The sequence below is a fragment of the Mesoplodon densirostris genome, chromosome 9 (genome assembly GCF_025265405.1).
Source record: "Mesoplodon densirostris isolate mMesDen1 chromosome 9, mMesDen1 primary haplotype, whole genome shotgun sequence".
Lineage (NCBI taxonomy): Eukaryota > Metazoa > Chordata > Mammalia > Artiodactyla > Ziphiidae > Mesoplodon > Mesoplodon densirostris.
This window is the reverse complement of record NC_082669.1, coordinates 77,269,515-77,290,657: the sequence shown is the minus strand read 5'-3', so window position 1 is coordinate 77,290,657 and position 21,143 is coordinate 77,269,515. Positions and strand designations below refer to the sequence as shown.

General features: G+C 37.7%; 1 protein-coding gene across 1 annotated transcript in view; it reads left to right on the top strand.

The window, feature by feature from the left end:
- The window catches only part of TMEM168 (transmembrane protein 168), a 55,342-nt gene that overhangs the window by 20,558 nt on the left and 13,641 nt on the right, over positions 1-21,143 (top strand). Inside the window, exon 3 of the mRNA XM_060108605.1 lies at positions 20,704-20,846. Coding sequence (XP_059964588.1) covers positions 20,704-20,846 — 143 coding nt within the window. The remainder of the gene's footprint in view (positions 1-20,703; positions 20,847-21,143) is intronic.

The window sequence follows — 21,143 nt, the reverse complement described above, 5'->3', positions numbered from 1 at the left end:
AAACAATATTCATATCTCTTATGTAAATGCCAAGTTTTTAAAAAAATGAAATTCCAACATTGGATAAATAGATTTTGTTCCTATTAGCTGAGAAAGTTTTAGGATATGAAAATATTGAATATTTTGACCATGACTTGAAAGCCCAGATGAATAGAGAATAACTAGTAACTACATTTTATGGAAAGAATATTAAAGTTGTTTATTGGTCTGCTATTATGTTCAGCTTATATCTGCTTTGAAATTTGAGCCATGTCTTAAAAGTTTGCTAGTGAGCTTAGGGTGATTTGTAGAAGCAAAGGAAGAAAGGTATCTATATTTACTAGTTTTGGTCAAGTAAGTTGATCTTATTTGTTACAGGGAGTTGTTTAAAATGTAAGGTGTACTCCAAGTCACAAATGACTTTTGGTTGAAGCTGTGGAATAAAGGGTTGTAGGCCAGTAAAATGGAAGCTTTCTGAATGTGGCAAATGGACAAAACATCCTAAATTTATTTTGGCTCCCCTGGACATATTTGCCAACTGTTAAGATTGCAAATTTTTTGTATTGCCAAACTTCACTTTTATCTATGTTATCTTTTTTTTAATTAAATTAAAAATTTTTAATTGAAGTATAGTTGATTTACAGTGTTGTGCCAATCTCTCCTGTACAGCGAAGTGACTCAGTCATAGACCTATAGACACTCTTTTATATATATTCTTTTCCATTATGGTTTATCACAAGAGATTGAATATAGTTCCCTGTGCTGTACAGTAGGATGTTGTTGTTTATCCATCCTATATATAATAGTTTACATCTGCTAATGCCAGACTTCTGGTCCTTCCCTCCCCCACTTCCCTTCCCCTTGGCAACTACAAGTATGTCCTCTATGTCTGTGAGTCTGTTTCTGTTTCTGTTTTCTTTTTTTTTAATAAATTTTATTTATTTGTTTTTGGCTGTGTTGGGTCTTTGTTACTGTGTGCAGGTTTTCTCTAGTTGTGGTGAGCAGGGGCTACTCTTCATTGCGGTGTGCAGGCTTCTCATTGCGGTGGCTTCTCTTGTTGCGCAGCACCGGCTGTAGGAGCACAGGCTTCAGTAGTTGTGGTGCATGCGCTCAGTTGCTCTGCGGCATGTGGGATCTTCCCAGACCAGGGCTCAAACCCGTGTCCCCTGCATTGGCAAGGGGATTCTTAATCACTGTGCCACCAGGGAAGTCCCTATTTCTGTTTTGTAGATAGGTTCATTTGTGCCGTATTTTAGATTCTACATGTAAGTGATATCATATAGTATTAGTATTTGTCTTTCTCTTTCTAACTTCACTTAGTATGATAATCTCTAGTTGCATCTGTGTTGCTGTAAACGGCATTATTTCATTTTTATTTAATGGCTGAGTAGTATTCCATTGTATATATGTACCACAACTTCTTTATCAGTTCATCTGTCAATGGACATTTGGGTTGTTTCCATGACTCGGCTATTGTGAATAGTGCTGCTTATGAACATTGGGGTGTGTGTATCTTTTTGAGTTATAGTTTTTTTTTTTTTTTTTTTTTTTTGCTGTACGCGGGCCTCTCACTGCTGTGGCCTCTCCCGTTGCGGAGCACAGGCTCCGGACACACAGGCTCCGCGGCCATGGCTCGCGGGCCCAGCCGCTCCGCGGCATGTGGGATCTTCTGGGATCGGGGCACGAACCCGTGTCCCCTGCATCGGCAGGCGGACTCTCAACCACTGCGCCACCAGGGAAGCCCTGAGTTATAGTTTTGTCTGGATATATGCCCAAGAGTGGGATTGCTGGATCATATGGTAATTCTATTTTTAGTTTTCTGAGGAACCTCCATATTGTTTTCTGTAGTGACTGTACCAATTTATATTCCCACCAACAGCGTAGGAATGTTCCCTTTTCTCCACACTCTCTCCAGCATTTGTTATTTGTAGACTTTTTATGATGGCCATTCTGACATGTGTGAGGTGGTACCTCATTGTAGTTTTGATTTGCATTTCTCTAATAATTAGTGATGTAGAGCATCTTTTCATGTGCCTACTGGCCATCTGTATGGCTTCTTTGGGGAAATGTCTATTAAGGTCTTCTGCCCATTTTTCAATTGGGTCGCTTGTTTTTTGTTGTTGTTGAGTTGTATGGGCTATTTGTATATTTTAGAGATTAAGCCCTTGTTTGTCACATCATCTGCAAATATTTTCTCCCATTCCGTAGGTTGTCTTTTCGTTTTTTTAAATAGTTTCCTTTGCTGTGCAAAAGCATGTAAGTTTGATTAGGTCCCATTTGTTTTGTTTTGTTTTTGTTTCTTTTGCCTTGGGAGGCTGACCTAAGAAAACATTGGTACGATTTATGTCAGAGAATGTTTTGCCTATGCTCTCTTAGGGGTTTTATGGTGTCATGTCTATTGTTTAAGTCTTTAAGCCATTTTGAGTTTACTTTTGTGCATGGTGTGAGGGTGTGTTCTAACTACATTGGTTTACATGCAGCTGTCCAACTTTCCCAGCACCACTTGCTGAAGAGACTGTTTCCCATTTTATATTCTTGCCTCCTTTGTCAAAGATTAATTGACCATAGGTGTGTGGGTTTATTTCTGGCCTCTATTCTGTTACACTGATCTGTATGTCTGTTTTTGTACCAAAACCACACTGTTTTGATTACTGTAGCTTTGTAGTATTGGCTGGAGTCTGGGAGACTTATACCTCCTACTTTGTTTTTATTTTCCCCTCAGCATTGCTTTGGCAATTCTGGGTCTTTTATGGTTCCATATAAATTTTTGGATTATTTATTCTAGTTCTGTGGAAAATGTCATGGGTAATATGATAGGGATCACTTAAATCTGTAGATTGCTTTGGGTAGTATTGCCATTTTTACAATATTAATTCTTCCAATCCAAGACCATGGGATATCTTTCCATTTCTTTGAATCCTCTTTTATTTCCTTTATTAATGTTTTATAGTTCTCAGTGTAGAAGTCTTTCACCTTCTTGGTCAGGTTTATCTCTAGGTATTTTTTTTTTTGGTGCAATTTTAAAAGGTATATATATATATTTTTTTACATTCCCTATCTGATATTTCACTGTTAATGTAAATAAATGAATGTTAATCTTGTATCCTGCTACTTTGCTGAGTTCATTTATTAGATCTAATAGTCTTTGTGTTGAGTCTTTAGGGTTTTCTATATATAGTATTGTGTCATCTGCATATAGTGACAATTTTACCTCTTTCCTTCCAATTAGGATACCTTTTATTTCTTCTTCTTGTCTGATTGCTGTGGCTAGGACTTCCAATACTGTGTTGAATAGAAGTGGTGAGAGTGGGCATCCTTTTCTTGTTCCAGATTTTAGCAGGAAGGCTTTCAGCTTTTCACTGTTGAGTATTATACTGGCTGTGGGTTTGTGATAAATGGCTTTTAGAATGTTGAGATATGTTCCCTCTATTCCCACTTTGGTAAGAGTTTTGATCATGAATGGATGTTGAATTTTGTCAAATGCTTTTTCTGCATCTATTGAGATGATCATGTGGTTTTTGACTTTTCTTTTACCACTGTGGTTTATTACATTGATTGATTTGTGAATGTTGAACCAGCCTTGTGAACCTGGGATGAATCCCACTTGGTTGTGGTGTATGATCTTTTTTATGTGTTGTTGGATTCGGTTTACTAATACTTTGTTGAGAATTTTTGCATCTATATTCATCAAAGATATTGGCCTGTAATTTTCTTTTTTGGTGATGTCTTTGGTTTTGGTACCAGGGTGATGGTGGCTTCATAGAATGTCTTTGGGAGTGTTCCCTCTTCAGTCTTTTGGAAGAGTTTGAGAAGAATTGGTATAAGTTTTGTATGTTTGGTAGAATTTGCCTGTGAATCCATCTGGTCCTGCACTTTTGTTTGTAGGGAGTTTTTTAAATTACAGATTCTATTTCACTTCAAATAATCAGTCTGTTCACATCATTTATCTGTTTCTTCTTGATTCAGTTTTGGTGGGCTCTATGTTTCTAGAAAGTTGTCCATTTCTTCTAGGTTGTCAAATTTGTTGGCATATAATTGTTCATAGTATTCCCTTATGGTTTTTTGTATTTCTGTGGTATCAGTTGAGATTCCTCCTTTTTCATTTCTTGTTTTGTTTATTTGGGTTCTCTTTCTTCTTGGTGAGCCTGGGCAGAGGTTTGTCAATTTTGTTTACCCTTTCAAAGAACCAGCCCTTGGTTTTGTTGATTTTTTCTGTTGTTTTTTGAATCTCTGTTTTTTCCTCCCTGATCTTTATTATTTCCTTCCTTCAGCTGACTTTAGGTTCTGTTTGTTCTTCTTTTTCTAATTCTTTTAGGTGGTAAGTTAGGTTGTTTACTTAAGATTTTCTTGTTTTTTGATGAAGGCCTCTATTGCTATGAACTTCCCTCTAAGAAATGCTTTTGCTGTGTCCCATAGATTTTGTATGGTTGTGTTTTCATTGTTGTTTGTCTCAAGTTATTTTTTAATTTCCTTGTTGACCCATTGGTTTTCTAGTAGCATGTTGTTTAGTCTCCACGTAGTCATTTTTTTCTCATTTCTTTTCCTGTGGTTGATTACTAGTTTCATGCCATTGTGGTCAGAGAAGATGCTTGAAATAATTTCTGTACTTTTAAATTTGTTGAGGTTAGTTTTGTGCCCTAGTATGTGGTCAATCCTAGAGAATCTTCCATGTGTGCTTGAAAAGAATGTGTATTCTGTTTTTTTTGGATGTAATGTCCTGAAAATATCAATTGAGTCTAACTGTTCTATTGTATCATTTAGGATCTCTGTTGCCTTATTGATTCTCTCTCTGGAAGATCTGTCTGTTGATGTGAGTGGGGTGTTAAAGTCTCCTACTATTATTGTATTTCCACTGATTTCTCCCTTTATGTCTGTTATTATTTGTTTTATGTATTTGCATGCTCCTATATTACGTGCATATAAGTTGATGAGTGTAATATCCTCTTCTTGTATTGATCCTCTTATCATTATATAGTGCTCTTCTTTATTTTTCTTCATAGTCTTTAAAGTCTATTTTGTCTGTTATGAGTATTGTAACTCCCGCTTTCCTGTCATTTCTGTTTGCCTGAAATATTTTTCCATCCCCTCACTTTCAATCTGTCTGTGTCCTTTGCCCTGAGGTGGGTCTCCTATAGACAGCATATTGTAGGCTCTTGTTTTTTTATCCAGTCTGCCACTCTGTGTCTTTTGATTGGAGTATTCAGTCCATTGGCATGTAAGGTAATTATGGGTACATATGTATTTATTGCCATTTCAACCTTTTTTTCCAGTTGATTCTTTGTTTCTTCGTTTCTTTTTCTTCTTCTTCTTCTTGTGGTTTGATGATTTCCTTTCATTTTATGCTTGTGTTCTCTTCTTTTTGGTTTTTGTGAATCTATTGTATGTTTTTGATTTGTGGTTGTGCTGTTTTTCAAGTATGTTAAACCCTTCCTATATCTGCTTGCTTTAGACTGATAATCAATATATGGCCTTTATTATGTTGAGGTAAGTTCCCTCTATGCCCACTTTCTGGAGAGTTTTTATCATAAATGGGTGTTGAATATTATCAAAAGCTTTTTCTGCACCTATTGAGATTATCATATGGTTTTTAGTCTTCAATTTGTTGATATCACACTGATTTGCAGCATTGAAGAATCCTGGCATCCCCGGGATAAGTCCCACTTGATCATGGTGTATGATCCTGTTAATGTATTGTTGGATTTGGTTTGCAAGTATTTTATTGAGTATTCTTGTGTCTGTGTTCATCAGCGATACCTGTAATTTTCTTTTTTTATCATATCTTTGTCTGGTTTTGGTATCAGGGTGATGGTGGCGTCATAGAATGAGCTTGAGAATGTTCCTTCCTCTGCAGTTTTTAGAAGGGTTTCAGAAGGATGTGTAAACTCTTCTCTAAATGTTTGAAAGAATTCACCTGTGAAGCTCTCTGGACCTGGACTTTTGTTAGTGGGAAGTTTTTTTTTTTCCTTTTTAAATGTATTTATTTATTTATTTATGGCTGTGTTGGGTCTTCGTTTCTGTGCATGGGCTTTCTTTAGTTGTGGTAAGTGGGGGCCACTCTTCATCGCGGTGTGCAGGCCTCTCACTGTCGCGGCCTCTGTTACGGAGCACAGGCCCCAAATGCACAGGCTCAGTAATTGTGGCTCACGGGCCCAGTTGCTCCGCAGCATGTGGGATCTTCCCAGACCAGGACTCAAACCCGTGTCCCCTGCATTGGCAGGCAGATTCTCAACCACTGCGCCACCGGGGAAGCCCAGTGGGAAGTTTTTTAATCACTGTTCCAATTTCAGTACTTGTGATTTGTCTGTTCATATTTTGTTTCTTCCTGGTTCAGTCTTGGAAGGTTGTACCTTTCTAAGAATTTGTCCATTTCTTTTACGTTGTCCATTTTATTGCCATACAGTTGTTTGTAGTAGTGTCTTATGATCCTTTGTATTTCTTTGGTGTCAGTTGTAACTTTTCCTTTTCATTTCTAATTTTATTGACTTGTGCCCTCTCCCTTTTTTTCTAGATGAGTCTGGCTAAAGGTTTATCAATTTCATTTATCTTTTTAAAGAACCCACCTTTAGTCTCATTGATCTTTTCTATTATTTTCTTCATTTCTATTTCATTTATTTTTTGCTCTGATCTTTGATTTCTTTCCTTCTACTAACTTTGGGTTTTGCTTGTTCTTTTTGTTCTAGTTGCTTTAGGTGTAAGATTAGGTTGTTTGTTTGAGGTTTTTCTTATTTCCTAGGTAAGATTGTATTGCTATAAACTTCCCTCTTAGAATTGCTTTTGCTTCATCCCATAGGTTCTGGATCATCATTCTTTTGTTTTCATTTGTTTCTAGGTATTTTTTTTTTGTTTTTATTTTTGTCTGCGTTGGGTCTTCATTGCTGTGTGCAGGCTTTCTCTAGTTGTGGCAGGTGGGGGCTACTCTTTGTTGCGGTGTGCAGGCTTCTCATTGTGGTGGCTTCTCTTGTTGCAGAGCATGGGCTCTAGGCATGTGGGCTTCAGTAGTTGTGACTTGCGGGCTCAGTAGTTGTGACTTGTGGGCTCTAGAGCGTGGGCTCAGTAGTTGTGTTGCAGGGGCTTAGTTGCTCCGTGGCATGGGGGATCTTCCCAGATCAGGGCTCGAACCCGTGTCCCCTACATTGGCAGGTGGATTCTTAACCACTGCACCACCGGGAAGCCTATGTCTCTAGGTATATTTTGATTTCCTCTTTTTCTTTCTTCAGTGATCCATTGGTTGTTTAGTAGCATAGTGTTTAGCCTCCACCTGTTTGTTTTTTACCTTTTTTTCTTATAGTTGATTTTTAATCTCATAGTGTTGTGCTCAGAAAAGATGTTTGATATGATTTCAGTTTTCTTCAATTTACCGAGGCTTGCTTTGTGGCCCAGTATGTGATCAATCCTGGATAATCTGCTGCTTTTGGATGAAATGCTCTATAAATATCGATGCAATCATCTGGTCTAATGTGTCATTCATTTAAGGCCTGTGTTTCCTTATTGATTTTCTACATGGATTATCTGTCCACTGATGAAAGTGGGGTGTTAAAGTGCCCCACTATATTGTGTTACTGTTGAGTTTTCCTTTTATGGCTGTTAGCACTTGATTATTTATTGAGGTGCTCCTATGTTGGGTTCATATATATTTACAACTGTTATATCTTCTTCTTGGATTGATCCCTTGATCATTATGTAGTGTCTTTCTATGTCTCTTGCAACAGTCTTCATTTTAAAGTCTATTTTGTCTGATATGAAAATTGCTACTCCAGCTTTCTTTGAATTCCATATGCATGGAATACCCTTTTCCATCCCTTCACTTTCAGTGTGTATGTTTCCCTAGATCTGATGTGGGTCTTTTGTAGACAGCATATATCTATGTCTTGCTTTTGTATCCATTCAGCCAGTCTGTGTCTTTTGGTTGGAGCATTTAATCCTTTTACATTTAATGTAATTATCAATATGTATGTTCTTATTGCTGTTTTGTTCATTGTTTTGGATTTGGTTTTTTGGGGGGTTTTTTGGGGTTTTTTTTGTTTTTTTTTTGCGGTACGCGGGCCTCTCACTGCTGTGGCCTCTCCCGTTGCGGAGCACAGGCTCCGGACGCGCAGGCCCAGCGGCCATGGCTCACGGGCCCAGACGCTCCGCGGCATGTGGGATCTTCCCGGACCAGGGCACGAACCTGCGTCCCCTGCATCAGCAGGCGGACTCTCAACCACTGCACCACCAGGGAAGCCCTTGGATTTGTTTTTGAAGGTCTTTTTTCTTCCCTTTTTCTTTGTTCTCTTTTGACTTGTCTATCTTTAGTGTTGTGTTTGGATTGCTTTTTCTTTTTTGTGTGTGTATCTATTGCAGGTATTTGGTTTGTGGTTCCCATGAGGCTTTGATATAGCAGTCTATGTATGTACAATATTGTTTTAAGTTGCTGGTCTCTTAATTTCCAGTGCATTTCCAATATCCTGCATTTGTACTCTCCTCTTCTCACTATTGCTGGTTTTGATATTATATTTGTGTGGGGGGTGATTTCCTACCTTTGTTTTACGTTTGCCTTTACCAGTAAGCTTTCCCACTCATAATTTTCTTGTTTCTAGTTGTGGCCTTTTCTCTTTTTTTGCCTAGAGAAGTTCCTTTAGGATTTGTTGTAAAGCTGGTTTGGTGGTGCTGAATTCTCTTAGTTTTTGTTTGTCTGTAAAGCTTTTGATTTCTCCATTTAATCTGACTGAGGGCCTTGCTGTGTAGAGTATTCTTGGTTGTAGTTTTTTCCCTTTCATCACTTTAAATATATCATGCCACTCCCTTCTGGCCTGCAGAGTTTCTGCTGAAAAATCAGCTGAAATGGGCATTCCCTTGTATGTTATTTATTGTTTTTCCCTTATTGCTTTTAGTATTTTTTCTTTGTGTTTAATTTTTGTCAGTTTGATTACTATGTGTCACAGTGTGTTACTCCCTGGGTTTATCTTGTATGGGACTCTGCACTTCCTGGACTTGAGTGTTTCCTTTCTCATGTTAGGGAAGTTTTAGGCTATAATCTCTTCAAATATTTTCTCAGACCCTTTCTTTCTCTCTTCTCCTTCTGGGATCCCTATAATGCAAACGTTGGTGTGTTTAATATTGTCCCAGAGGTCTCTATAGACGGTCCTCATTTCTTTTCATTCTTTTTTCTTTATTCTGCTCTGTGGCAGTGATTTCCACCATTCTGTCTTCCAGCTCACTTACTCGTTCTTCTGCCTCAATCATTCTGCTATTGATTCCTTCTAGTGTATTTTTCATTTCAGTTATCGTATTGTTCATCTCTGTTCTTTAAGTCTTCTAGTTCTTTGTTAAACATCTCTTGTATCTTCTTGATCTGTACCTCCATTCTTTTTCTGAGATGTTGGATCATCTGTACTATCATTACTCTAAATTCTTTTTCAGGTAGGTTGCCTATCTCCTCTTCATTTGGTTGTTCTTATGGGTTTTTTTTTTTTATCTCATTCCTTTGTCTGGTGTATATTTCTCTGCCTTCTTATTTTGTCTAACTTTCTGTGTTTGTGGTCTCCTTTCCACTGGCTGCAGGATCGTAGCTCCTCTTACTTCTGATGTCTGCCCCCTGCTGGGTAAGGTTGGTCCTGTGGCTTTTGCAGGCTTCCTCGTGGGAGGGATTGGTGCCTGCCCACTGGTGGGTGGAACTGAGTCTTGTCCTTCTACTGGGCAGGACCATGTCAAGGGGTGTGCTTAGAGGTTGCTGTGAGCTCAGTACAGCTTTAGGCACATTGTCTGCTGATGGATGGGGCTGTGTTCCTATCCTGATGGTTGTTTGGCCTGAGGCATTCTGGCACTGGAGCCTGTAGGCTGTTGGGTAGGACTAGGTCTTGATACCAAACTGGCGATGACCTCTGGGAGAGCTCATGCTGATCAATATTCTCTGGGGCCTCTGCCATCAGTGTTCTTGCTCCCCCTCCCCACTATTTAACCACAGCTGACCCCCATCTCTGCCAGAGATCCTCCAAGTCTCATAGGTAGGTCCAGCCCAGGTTCCTATGGAATTACTGCTTTGTGCTGGGTCCCAGTGTATGTAAAACCTGTGTGTACCCTCCAAGAGTGGAGTCTGTGTTTCCCCCAATCCTCTGGAGCTCCTGCACTCAAGCCCTGCTGGCCTTCAAAGCCAAATGCTCTGGGGGTTCCTCCTCCTGATGCCAGACCCTCAGGCTGGGGAGCCAGACATGGGGCTCAGGACTTTCACTCTTGTGGGAGAACCTCTGCAGTATAATTTTCCAGTTTGTGGGTTGTTCACCTGGCAGGTATGGGATTTGATTATGTCACAAAAGCACTCCTCCCATCATCTTGTTGTGGATTTTTCTTTGCCTTTGGATGTAAAATATCGTTTTTGTTAGGTTCCAGTCTTTTTTTGTTGTTGGTTGTTCAGCAGTTAGTTGTGATTTTGGTATTTTTATGGCAGGAGGGGGGTTCAAGTCCTTCTACTCCACCATCTTTTCCAAAATAGAGGGGCTGCTTTTAGTTTGGATGCTTGCTGTCTCTTTCCTCAGTGTGTGCTGGCCTTTACCTTTTTATGTGGGGTGTGCGGGTTCAGCGGCCCTTGTGCACTCACAGGACAGTGGGGGCAGGGCTTGGCACCTGCTTGGGGGTCTCCTATGGGCGGCTGCTATCCGTGCACTCCTGGGATAGTGAGGGCAGCCTGCTTTTAGGTCTCATAGCGGTGGCCTGTGCCCACCTCTGGAGCCCAGGATGGCGGTGATGACTTGTACACCCCCCCCCCACCAACAGCTCCTGTGGGCAGTGTCCTGTTGCCTGGGAGCACTCACAGGGAAAGGAGCTCTTAATGGTGGTTCCACCCCTCTCCCCCTGCACCCCCCAACAATGGCACCTTGCCTCTGTAGCAGGCCCTGGGTTCTTCTGAGTACCCCCTCTGTTGCCACAGTCCAGCCTCTTCAGGCTGTCTCCATGCAGCCAACCCTGGTCCCTTCCCTGGGTCTGACCCCTGAAGCCTGTACTTCAGCAACTAGCCCCCACCCTCACCAACAGCTGAGCATCTCAGGTGGGGGAGCACAGGGTGGCAGTGATGACCTTCTGTGTAGGTGATTGTTTTGCCTTCTGCAAACCTGTTGCTGCGTTCTCCTCCTAGGCTCCAAAGCTCCCCTCCATCCAGGCTGATTTCCCTACCAGTGAGGGGACTCCCCAGAATTCAGGAACCTTTTCTCATTCACAGCTCCCTCCCTGGGGTGCAGGCCCTGTCCCAATTTCTTTTTCGTTTTCCTTTTGTCCTCCCCTGTTACATGGAGGTTTTCTTGCCCTTTGGGCAGTATGAGGTCTTCTGCCAGTGTTCAGTAAATGTTCTATGTGAATCGTTCCACTTGTAGATGTGTTTTTAATGTTTTTGTGGGGGGAAGGTGCCTTGTCCTACTCCTTCACCATGTTGATCACCCAACCAATAATTATTTTATATAAATGGCTGACATAATTTGAATGTACAGTCCTCCCTCGGTATCCACAGGGGATTGGTTCCAGTACCCACTGTGAATACCAAAATTTGCAGTTGCTCAAGTCCCTTATATTTATGGTGTAGTACAGTTGGCCATCCATATCTAAAAGTTCCCTATCCACTTTTACGTGAATAAGGGTTTAATTGATCAAAGCATTTTCTATTATAATGGAGCAACATATGTAATAGAAGGTATAGGAATTGAAAAGAAAGTAATGAAATTATCAATATTTGTAGATAAGATGATTACCCGTTAAACCTAAGAGTTAACTGAAAAAGCAGTTGAAGTTGCTGTAGTAATAGTTGTGAGAATTGTTCCATCTTTTAAGTTGTAAGCTATGTTTAAAAAGGGTAATTGTTCTCACTGATACAGTTATCATTAACCCAACCAATATACAAACTATGTAAATTCTCTTGGACATACATAAGTTGTATGAAAAGAAATGGTGTTTATAGCGGAAATATATTTTTTAATATGTACATTACGTCCTTTAACGAATTTGCCTCCTGACATTGTATCCTATTAGTGATCTAACCTGGATTAAGTGGTCAAACCTGGATTAAAATATGTAGACTGTTAATAACCCCCAGCATCCTGGAAGAAACAAACATCCTCTTGGAGAAGGTATAATTATCCTAGGTCCGAAATTAATCATATAATAGTTTTTTTGCATATAGTGTTCAGCTCATAAATATAACCAGATACACACACACACACACACACACACACATGGCATTGAGAGCAAGAAGCAGCAGAACCAACAGACAATAGGCAGACCAAAAAGTCTTGAGATATTGGAATTATCAAACAAAGAAAGCCATCATACTTACCAAGTTGAAAAAAAAGCAAAGATAGTACATAATGGTAGGAAGTTAGAAATTATAAGATAGTGACAAGGCAGCTTTGAAAAAGAACTAGACAAGTTTTAGAATCAGAAAATAAAATATCTGAAATGCATTCAATGTGCTAATTTAACACATTAGACAAATGAGAAGTGAGCATTAGTGAACTGGAAAATATAGTTCAGATGAAGCTATGAAAGAAGGAGCTTAAAAAGGAAAAATAGAGAAAATACTATACAGAGAAAAGGATAAGACTCATTGAGGATACAGACAGATATCATCTGTGTTTTACTGGAGTCCCAGAAAGGAAGGAGGAAATGTAGGCAAAAGGAAATATTTGAAAGGATAGACACATTGGCCAGTGGAACATAAGGGTATAAAAGTAGATATCAGAATACTTGATTTATGACAAAGATGGCACAGTAATGTGGAATGGTTGAGATTTTCAATAATTAATAATTAGATAATTGGGTGTTCACACAAAAAACTTTATTTGGACTGTTATTATAAAAATAACTACATTTGGATTATAGACCTAAAAGCAAAGTGCAAAACAACAAAGCCTTTAGATGATAATGTACAATACCTTCTTGACTTTTAGGTAGGTGGAGAAGATTTAACAAGACACAAAATGACTACGTTACACTTAAGAACTTATGTTAAGGAAAAAACAGCATTAACAGAGTCACAGAGAGGGAAAGGTATTTGCAGTACAACCAACTAAAGACTTTTTTAATATACATCTTTATTGGAGTAATTGCTTTACATTACTTAATTACTTTACATTACATTAATTAATTGCTTTACAATGTTGTGTTAGTTTCTGCTGTACAACAAAGTGAATCACCTATATGTATACATATTACCCATATCCCCTCCCTCTGGAGCCTCCCTCCCACACTCCCTATCCCACCACTCTAGGTTATCACAAAGCACCGAGCTGATCTCCCTGTGCTATGTGGCTGCTTCCCACTAGCTATCTATTTTACATTTGGTAGTATATATAAGTCCATGCCACTCTCTTACTTCGTCCCAGCTTACCCTTCCCCCTCCCCATGTCCTCAAGTCCATTCTCTACGTCTGCGTCTTTATTCCTGCCCTGCCACTAGGTTCATCAGTACCATTTTTCTAGATTCCATATATATACATTAGCATACAGTATTTGTTTTTCTCTTTCTGACTTACTTCACTCTGTGTGACAGACTCTAGGTCTATCCACCTCACTACGAATAACTCAGTTTCATGAGTTTTTTATGGCTGAGTAATATTCCATTGTATATATGTGCCATATCTTCTTTACCATTCATCTGTCGATGGACACTTAGGTTTCTTCCATGTCCTGGCTTTTGTAAATATGCTGCAGTGAACATGTGGTACATGTCTCTTTTTGAATTATGGTTTTCTCAGGGTATATGCCCAGTAGTGGGATTGCTGGGTCATATGATAGTTCTATTTTTAGTTTTTTAAGGAACCTCCATACTGTTCTCCATAGTGGCTGTATCAACTTACATTCCTGCCAACAGTGCAGGAAGGTTCCCTTTTCTCCACACCCTCTCCAGCATTTATTGTTTCTAGATTTTTTGATAATGACCATTCTGACTGGTGTGAGGTGATACCTCATTGTGGTTTTCATTTGCGTTTCTCTAATGATTAATGATGTTGAGCATCTTTTCATGTGTTTGTTAGCAATCTGTAGATGTCTTCTTTGGAGAAATGTCCATTTAGGTCTTGTGCTCATTTTTGGATTAGGTTTTTTTTTTATGATATTGAGCTATATGAGCAGCTTGTATATTTCAGAGATTAATCCTTTCTCAGTTGCTTCATTTGCAAATATTTTCTCCCATTCTGAGGGTTGTCTTTTCATCTTGTTTATGGTTTCCTTTGCTGTGCAAAAGCTTTTAAGTTTCATTAGGTCCCATTTGTTTATTTTTGTTTTTATTTCCATTTCTCTAGAAGGTGGGTCAAACGGATCTTGCTGTGATTTATGTCCTAGAGTGTTCTGCCTGTGTTTTTCCCTAAGAGTTTTATATTTTATGCTGTCTGGCCTTACATTTAGGTCTTTAATCCATTTTGAGTTTATTTTTGTGTATGGTGTTAGGAAGTGCTCTAATTTCATTCTTTTACATGTAGCTGTCTAGTGTTCCCAGTGCCACTTATCGAAGAGGCTGTCTTTTCTCCATTGTATATTCTTGCCTCCTTTGTCATATAGGTGCATGGGTTTATCTTTGGGCTTTCTATCCTGTTCCATTGAGCTATATTTCTGTTTTTGTGCCAGTACCATACTATCTTGATTACTGTAGCTTTGTAGTATCATCTGAAGTCAGGGAGGCTGATTCCTCCAGCTCCCTTTTTCTTTCTCAAGATTGCTTTAGTTACTGGGGTCTTTTGTGTTTCCATACAAATTATAAAATTTTTTGTTCTAGTTCTGTGAGAAATGCCATTGGTAATTTTATAGGGATTGCATTGAATCTGTAGATTGCTTTTGGGTAGAATAGTCATTTTCACAATGTTGATTCTTCCAATCCAGGAACATGGTATATCTCTCCATCTGTTTGTATCCAACTAAAGGCTTTTATCTAAAATATACTGAGAGCAAAATAAAACTGTAAATCAGTGACAGAAAGGCAGCCCCATGGCAAAATGCTTCACCAAAGCTGAAACCAAAATGATCAAAGGTATTTTTTTTTGAGCCAAAAAGACGTTTATTTTAATTTTGATGAAGCAATTTGGCAAAACATATCAAAATTAAAAATAAATATCTCAGCTGCTAACAGGTACGGGCTATCTTTTTTTTTTTTTTTTTTTTGATTTTTGTTTTTTGGTTTTATTTTTGTTTGTTTGTTTGTTTTCCTTTTTTTATTAGTTTCTGCTTTATAACAAAGTGAATCAGTTATACATATACATCTGTTCCCACATCCCCTCCCTCATGCATCTCCCTCCCTCCCACCCTCCCCATCCCTCCCCTCCAGGCAGTCACAAAGCACCGAGCTGATCTCCCTGTGCTCTGCGGCTGCTTCCCACTATCTATCTACCCTACGTTTGGTAGTGTATATATGTCCATGCCTCTCTTTCGCTTTGTCACAGCTTACCCTTCCCCCTCCCCATATCCTCAAGTCCATTCTCAAGTAGGTCTGTGTCTTTATTCCCGTTTTACCCCTAGGTTCTTCATGACATTTTTTTTTCTTATATTCCATATATATGTGTTAGCATACGGTATTTGTCTTTCTCTTTCTGACTTACTTCACTCTGTATGACAGACTCTAGGTCTATCCACCTCATTACAAATAGCTCAGTTTCGTTTCTTTTTATGGCTGAGTAATATTCCATTGTATATATGTGCCACATCTTCTTTATCCATTCATCCGATGATGGACACTTAGGTTGTTTCCAGCTCCGGGCTATTGTGAATAGAGCTGCAATGAGCATTTTGGTACATGTCTCTTTTTGAATTATGGTTTTCTCAGGGTATATGCCTAGTAGTGGGATTGCTGGGTCATATGGTAGTTCTATTTTTAGTTTTTTAAGGAACCTCCATACTGTTCTCCATAGTGGCTGTACCAATTCACATTCCCACCAGCAGTGCAAGAGTGTTCCCTTTTCTCCACACCCTCTCCAGCATTTATTGTTTCTAGATTTCTTGATGATGGCCATTCTGACTGGTGTGAGATGATATCTCATTGTAGTTTTGATTTGCATTTCTCTAATGATTAATGATGTTGAGCATTCTTTCATGTGTTTGTTGGCAGTCTGTATATCTTCTTTGGAGAAATGCCTATTTAAGTCTTCTGCCCATTTTTGGATTGGGTTGTTTGTTTTTTTGCTATTGAGCTGCATGAGCTGTTTATAAATTTTGGAGATTAATCCTTTGTCAGTTGCTTCATTTGCAAATATTTTCTCCCATTCTGAGGGTTGTCTTTTGGTCTTGTTTATGGTTTCCTTTGCTGTGCAAAAGCTTTGAAGTTTCATTAGGTCCCATGTGTTTATCTTTGTTTTTATTTCCATTTCTCTAGGAGGTGGGTCCAAAAGGATCTTGCTGTGATTTATGTCATAGAGTGTTCTACCTATGTTTTCCTCTAAGAGTTTGATAGTTTCTGGCCTTACATTTAAGTCTTTAATCCATTTTGACCTTATTTTTGTGTATGGTGTTAGGGAATGATCTAATCTCATACTTTTACATGTCCCTGTCCAGTTTTCCCAGCACCACTTATTGAAGAGGCTGTCCTTTCTCCACTGTACATTCCTGCCTCCTTTATCAAAGATAAGTTGGCCATATGTGCGTGGGTTTATCTCTGGGCTTTCTATCCTGATCCACTGATCTATCTTTCTGTTTTTATGCCAGTACCACACTGTCTTAATTACTGTAGCTTTGTAGTATAGTCTGAAGTCAGGGAGCCTGATTCCTCCAGCTCCTTTTTTCGTTCTCAAGATTGCTTTGGCTATTCGGGGTCTTTTGTTTTTCCAAACAAATTTTGAAATTTTTTGTTCTAGTTCTGTGAAAAATGCCAGTGGTAGTTTGATAGGGATTGCATTGAATCTGTAGATTGCTTTGGGTAGTAGAGTCATTTTCACAATATTGATTCTTCCAATCCAGGAGCATGGTATATCTCTCCATCTGTTTGTATCATCTTTAATTTCTTTCATCAGTGTCTTATAATTTTCTGCATACAGGTCTTTTGTCTCCTTAGGTAGGTTTATTCCTAGATATTTTATTCTTTTTGTTGCAATGGTAAATGGGAGTGTTTTCTTGATTTCATTTTCAGATTTTTCATCATTAGTGTACAGGAATGCCAGAGATTTCTGTACATTAATTTTGTAACCTGCTACTTTACCAAATTCATTGATTAGCTCTAGTAGTTTTTCGGTAGCATCTTTAGGATTCTCTATGTATAGTATCATGTCATCTGCAAACAATGACAGCTTTACTTCTTCTTTTCCAATTTGGATTCCTTTTATTTCCTTTTCTTCTCTGATTGCTGTGGCTAAAACTTCCAAAACTAGGTTGAATAAGAGTGGTGAGAGTGGGCAGCCTTGTCTTGTTCCTGATCTTAGTGGAAATGGTTTCAGTTTCTCACCATTGAGGAAAATGTTGGCTGTGGGTTTGTCATATATGGCCTTTATTATGTTGAGGAAAGATCCCTCTATGCCTACTTTCTGCAGGGTTTTTATCATAAATGGGTGTTGAATTTTGTCGAAAGCTTTCTCTGCATCTATTGAGATGATCATATGGTTTTTCTCCTTCAACTTGTTAATATGGTGTATCACATTGATTGATTTGCGTATATTGAAGAATCCTTGCATTCCTGGAATAAACCCCACTTGATCATGGTGTATGATCCTTTTAATGTGCTGTTGGATTCTGTTTGCTAGTATTTTGTTGAGGATTTTTGCATCTATGTTCATCAGTGATATTGGCCTGTAGTTTTCTTTCTTTGTGACATCCTTGCCTGGTTTTGGTATCAAGGTGATGGTGGCCTCGTAGAATGAGTTTGGGAGTGTTCCTTCCTCTGCAATTTTTGGAAGAGTTTGAGAAGGATGGGTGTTAGCTCTTCTCTAAATGTTTGATAGAATTCGCCTGTGAAGCCATCTGGTCCTGGGCTTTTGTTTGATGGAAGATTTTTAATCACAGTTTCAATTTCAGTGCTTGTGATTGGTCTATTCATATTTTCTATTTCTTCCTGAGTCAGTCTTGGCAGGTTGTGCATTTCTAAGAATTTGTCCATTTCTTCCAGGTTGTCCATTTTATTGGCATAGAGTTGCTTGTAGTAATCTCTCATGATCTTTTGTATTTCTGCAGTGTCAGTTGTTACTTCTCCTTTTTCATTTCTAATTCTATTGATTTGAGTCTTCTCCCTTCTTCTCTTGATGAGTCTGGCTAATGGTTTGTCAATTTTGTTTATCTTCTCAAAGAACCAGCTTTTAGTTTGGTTGATCTTTGCTATCGTTTCCTTCATTTCTTTTTCATTTATTTCTGATCTGATCTTTATGATTTCTTTCCTTCTGCTAGCTTTGGGGGTTTTTTGTTCTTCTTTCTCTAATTGCTTTAGGTGCAGGGTCAGGTTGTTTGCTCGAAATGTTTCCTGTTTCTTAAGGTGGGATTGTATTGCTATAAACTTCCCCCTTAGAACTGCTTTTGCTGCATCCCATAGGTTTTGGGTTGTCGTGTCTCCATTGTCATTTGTTTCTAGGTATTTTTTAATTTCCTCTCTGATTTCTTCAGTGATCACTTCGTTATTGAGTAGTGTATTGTTTAGCCTCCATGTGTTTGTATTTTTTACAGATCTTTTCCTGTAATTGATGTCTAGTCTCATAGCATTGTGGTCGGAAAAGATACTTGATACAATTTCAATTTTCTTAAATTTACCAAGGCTTGATTTGTGACCCAAGATATGATCTATCCTGGAGAATGTTCCATGAGCACTTGAGAAAAATGTGTATTCTGTTGTTTTTGGATGAAATGTCCTATAAATATCAACTAAGTCCATCTTGTTTAATGTATCATTTAAAGCTTGTGTTTCCTTATTTATTTTCATTTTGGACGATCTGTCCATTGGTGAAAGTGGGGTGTTAAAGTCCCCTACTATGATTGTGTTACTGTCGATTTCCCCTTTTATGGCTGTTAGTATTTGCCTTATGTATTGAGGTGCTCCTATGTTGGGTGCATAAATATTTACAATTGTTATATCTTCTTCTTGGATCGATCCCTTGATCATTATGTAGTGTCCTTCTTTGTCTCTTCTAGTAGTCTTTATTTTAAAGTCTATTTTGTCTGATATAAGAATTGCTACTCCAGCTTTCTTTTGATTTCCATTTGCATGGAATATCTTTTTCCATCCCCTTACTTTCAATCTGTATGTGTCTTTAGGTCTGAAGTGGGTCTCTTGTAGACAGCATATATATGGGTCTTGTTTTTGTATCCATTCAGCCACTCTGTGTCTTTTGGTGGGAGCATTTAGTCCATTTACATTTAAGGAAAGGTATTTAACATAAGTAATAATCAGAGAACTCCATACTTATTCTGGTTTTGTTTATCATAGGGGAAAATTAAAAGGAATCTAAATACAACAAATAGGAAATCAGCTAATTAAAATTTTATAAATATGATAGTAATGCCATTTGGTATTTACAAATGATTTAGAATTACATTAATGGGCTTTAACATATTTAAATGTTTGCAGAACATTATATATCATTGCACTCTGGTAAGAAACTAAAATATTTGTGAATATTTATATATATATTGTATGATGTCTGAACATATTTTAAAAAGTTAGCTGTGTGTGGATGATGGTACTTGGAATTATTCTAATCATAGTTTTAGTCATTTGTATTTTCTATTGTTTCTAAATTGAGCATGTACTGTATTATTTATGTAATTGATAACACAGAATGTACCAAAAATAGGGCATTATATCCATTTTTCCATTATCGGAGTCAACTTTATTTTTTATTGAAATTCCGATCAAATGAACCACTTCTTAGTGTTAGAAAACTGTATTCATGCACATAGATACATAACTGTGTAATATGTGCAGTAGCAACACAAAAAATGTGGGATACTATCCATATTGTAAAAATATAGATCAGTTCTGAGTGACTTATCCTTCCTTTCCTTTTCATTTAAATGGGTCCTTTAATTTTTTGTTTGTTTCTTTTCATTGCAAATACTACTTAAATCTTGTCTTCTCTTAATATGTCTCCTGCCTCCCTTTTTCCATTCTGTTTTTAGGCTGCTTAAATGTCTTCAATATATGTCTTTTATATATATATATATATATATATATATATATATATATATATATATATATACACTTTTTTTTACAGTTTTGAATTTATAGTCTAGAGCTTTTCAAAGGAAAAGTTTGTTATAAGTTTAATTTAAGAATGGAATTCATTTTGATAGCTTTAAGGAGCTTACAGTTTAAGATTTTCTCTTAATTTCTGGACATTTCACAGGGGAAAAAAAGCCCTTTCTAAAGTACCTTTTCTAATAAAGTAAATGAGTGTGTTATTTGTAAAATGATTTAGAGCATGTGGGTTTTAACAGGAAAGGATTTGTTTTCTGGCTTTTTCTCTGTCATATCAAGGATGTGGTTATATTTTTGTTTTGTTTTTTAGTTTGGGATGTTATTTGACATCCCATCATAAAAATACAGCATATCATAAAAATGCGGTATGCTGTATTTGTTTTGCCATGACTTCCAAGGAGCTTAGAGATAAATTTAGGGTTCATTGCTCATCCATGTATACACTTGCCTCTTTCAACTTATAACGGTTTTTAGGTCATTAATTATCCTTTTTATCCTTTTGGAAGTAGAGGCAAAAAATGAATATGCATTTATGTAAATATATATGCATATACACATATATAAGTTCAGTCACACACTCTATGTAAACATGCTGTTTTAAATGTTTTTTAGCCAACAAATGGAATCTTCTTGAGCATGTTTCTGATTGTTTTGCCATTGGAATCTATGGCTCATGGCCTCTTCCATGAATTGGGTAACTGCTTAGGAGGAACATCTGTTGGATATGCTATTGTGATTCCCACCAACTTCTGCAGGTACAGTAACCTAGTATAATAAGTAATAGCTACTTGACTCTTAATATTTTGCTAATATTGGTATAAGATTATAGCTCAGTTTTTCAAAACTATAATATTCTCAAAGTATAATACTCTTGCTTTTTTATTTTCCATTTATCCCAAATGTTTAAAAACCTTTATCTACTCTGAGTAATAATATAATCTTCAGGGTTCCATTAAAATTTTATTTTTGATAAATGTGATTAGCTTATATTTTAGCTAAAAATCATAAAATATGAATGGATTTTCTAAGTAAAGTTCCTACCCTTTCTTTAG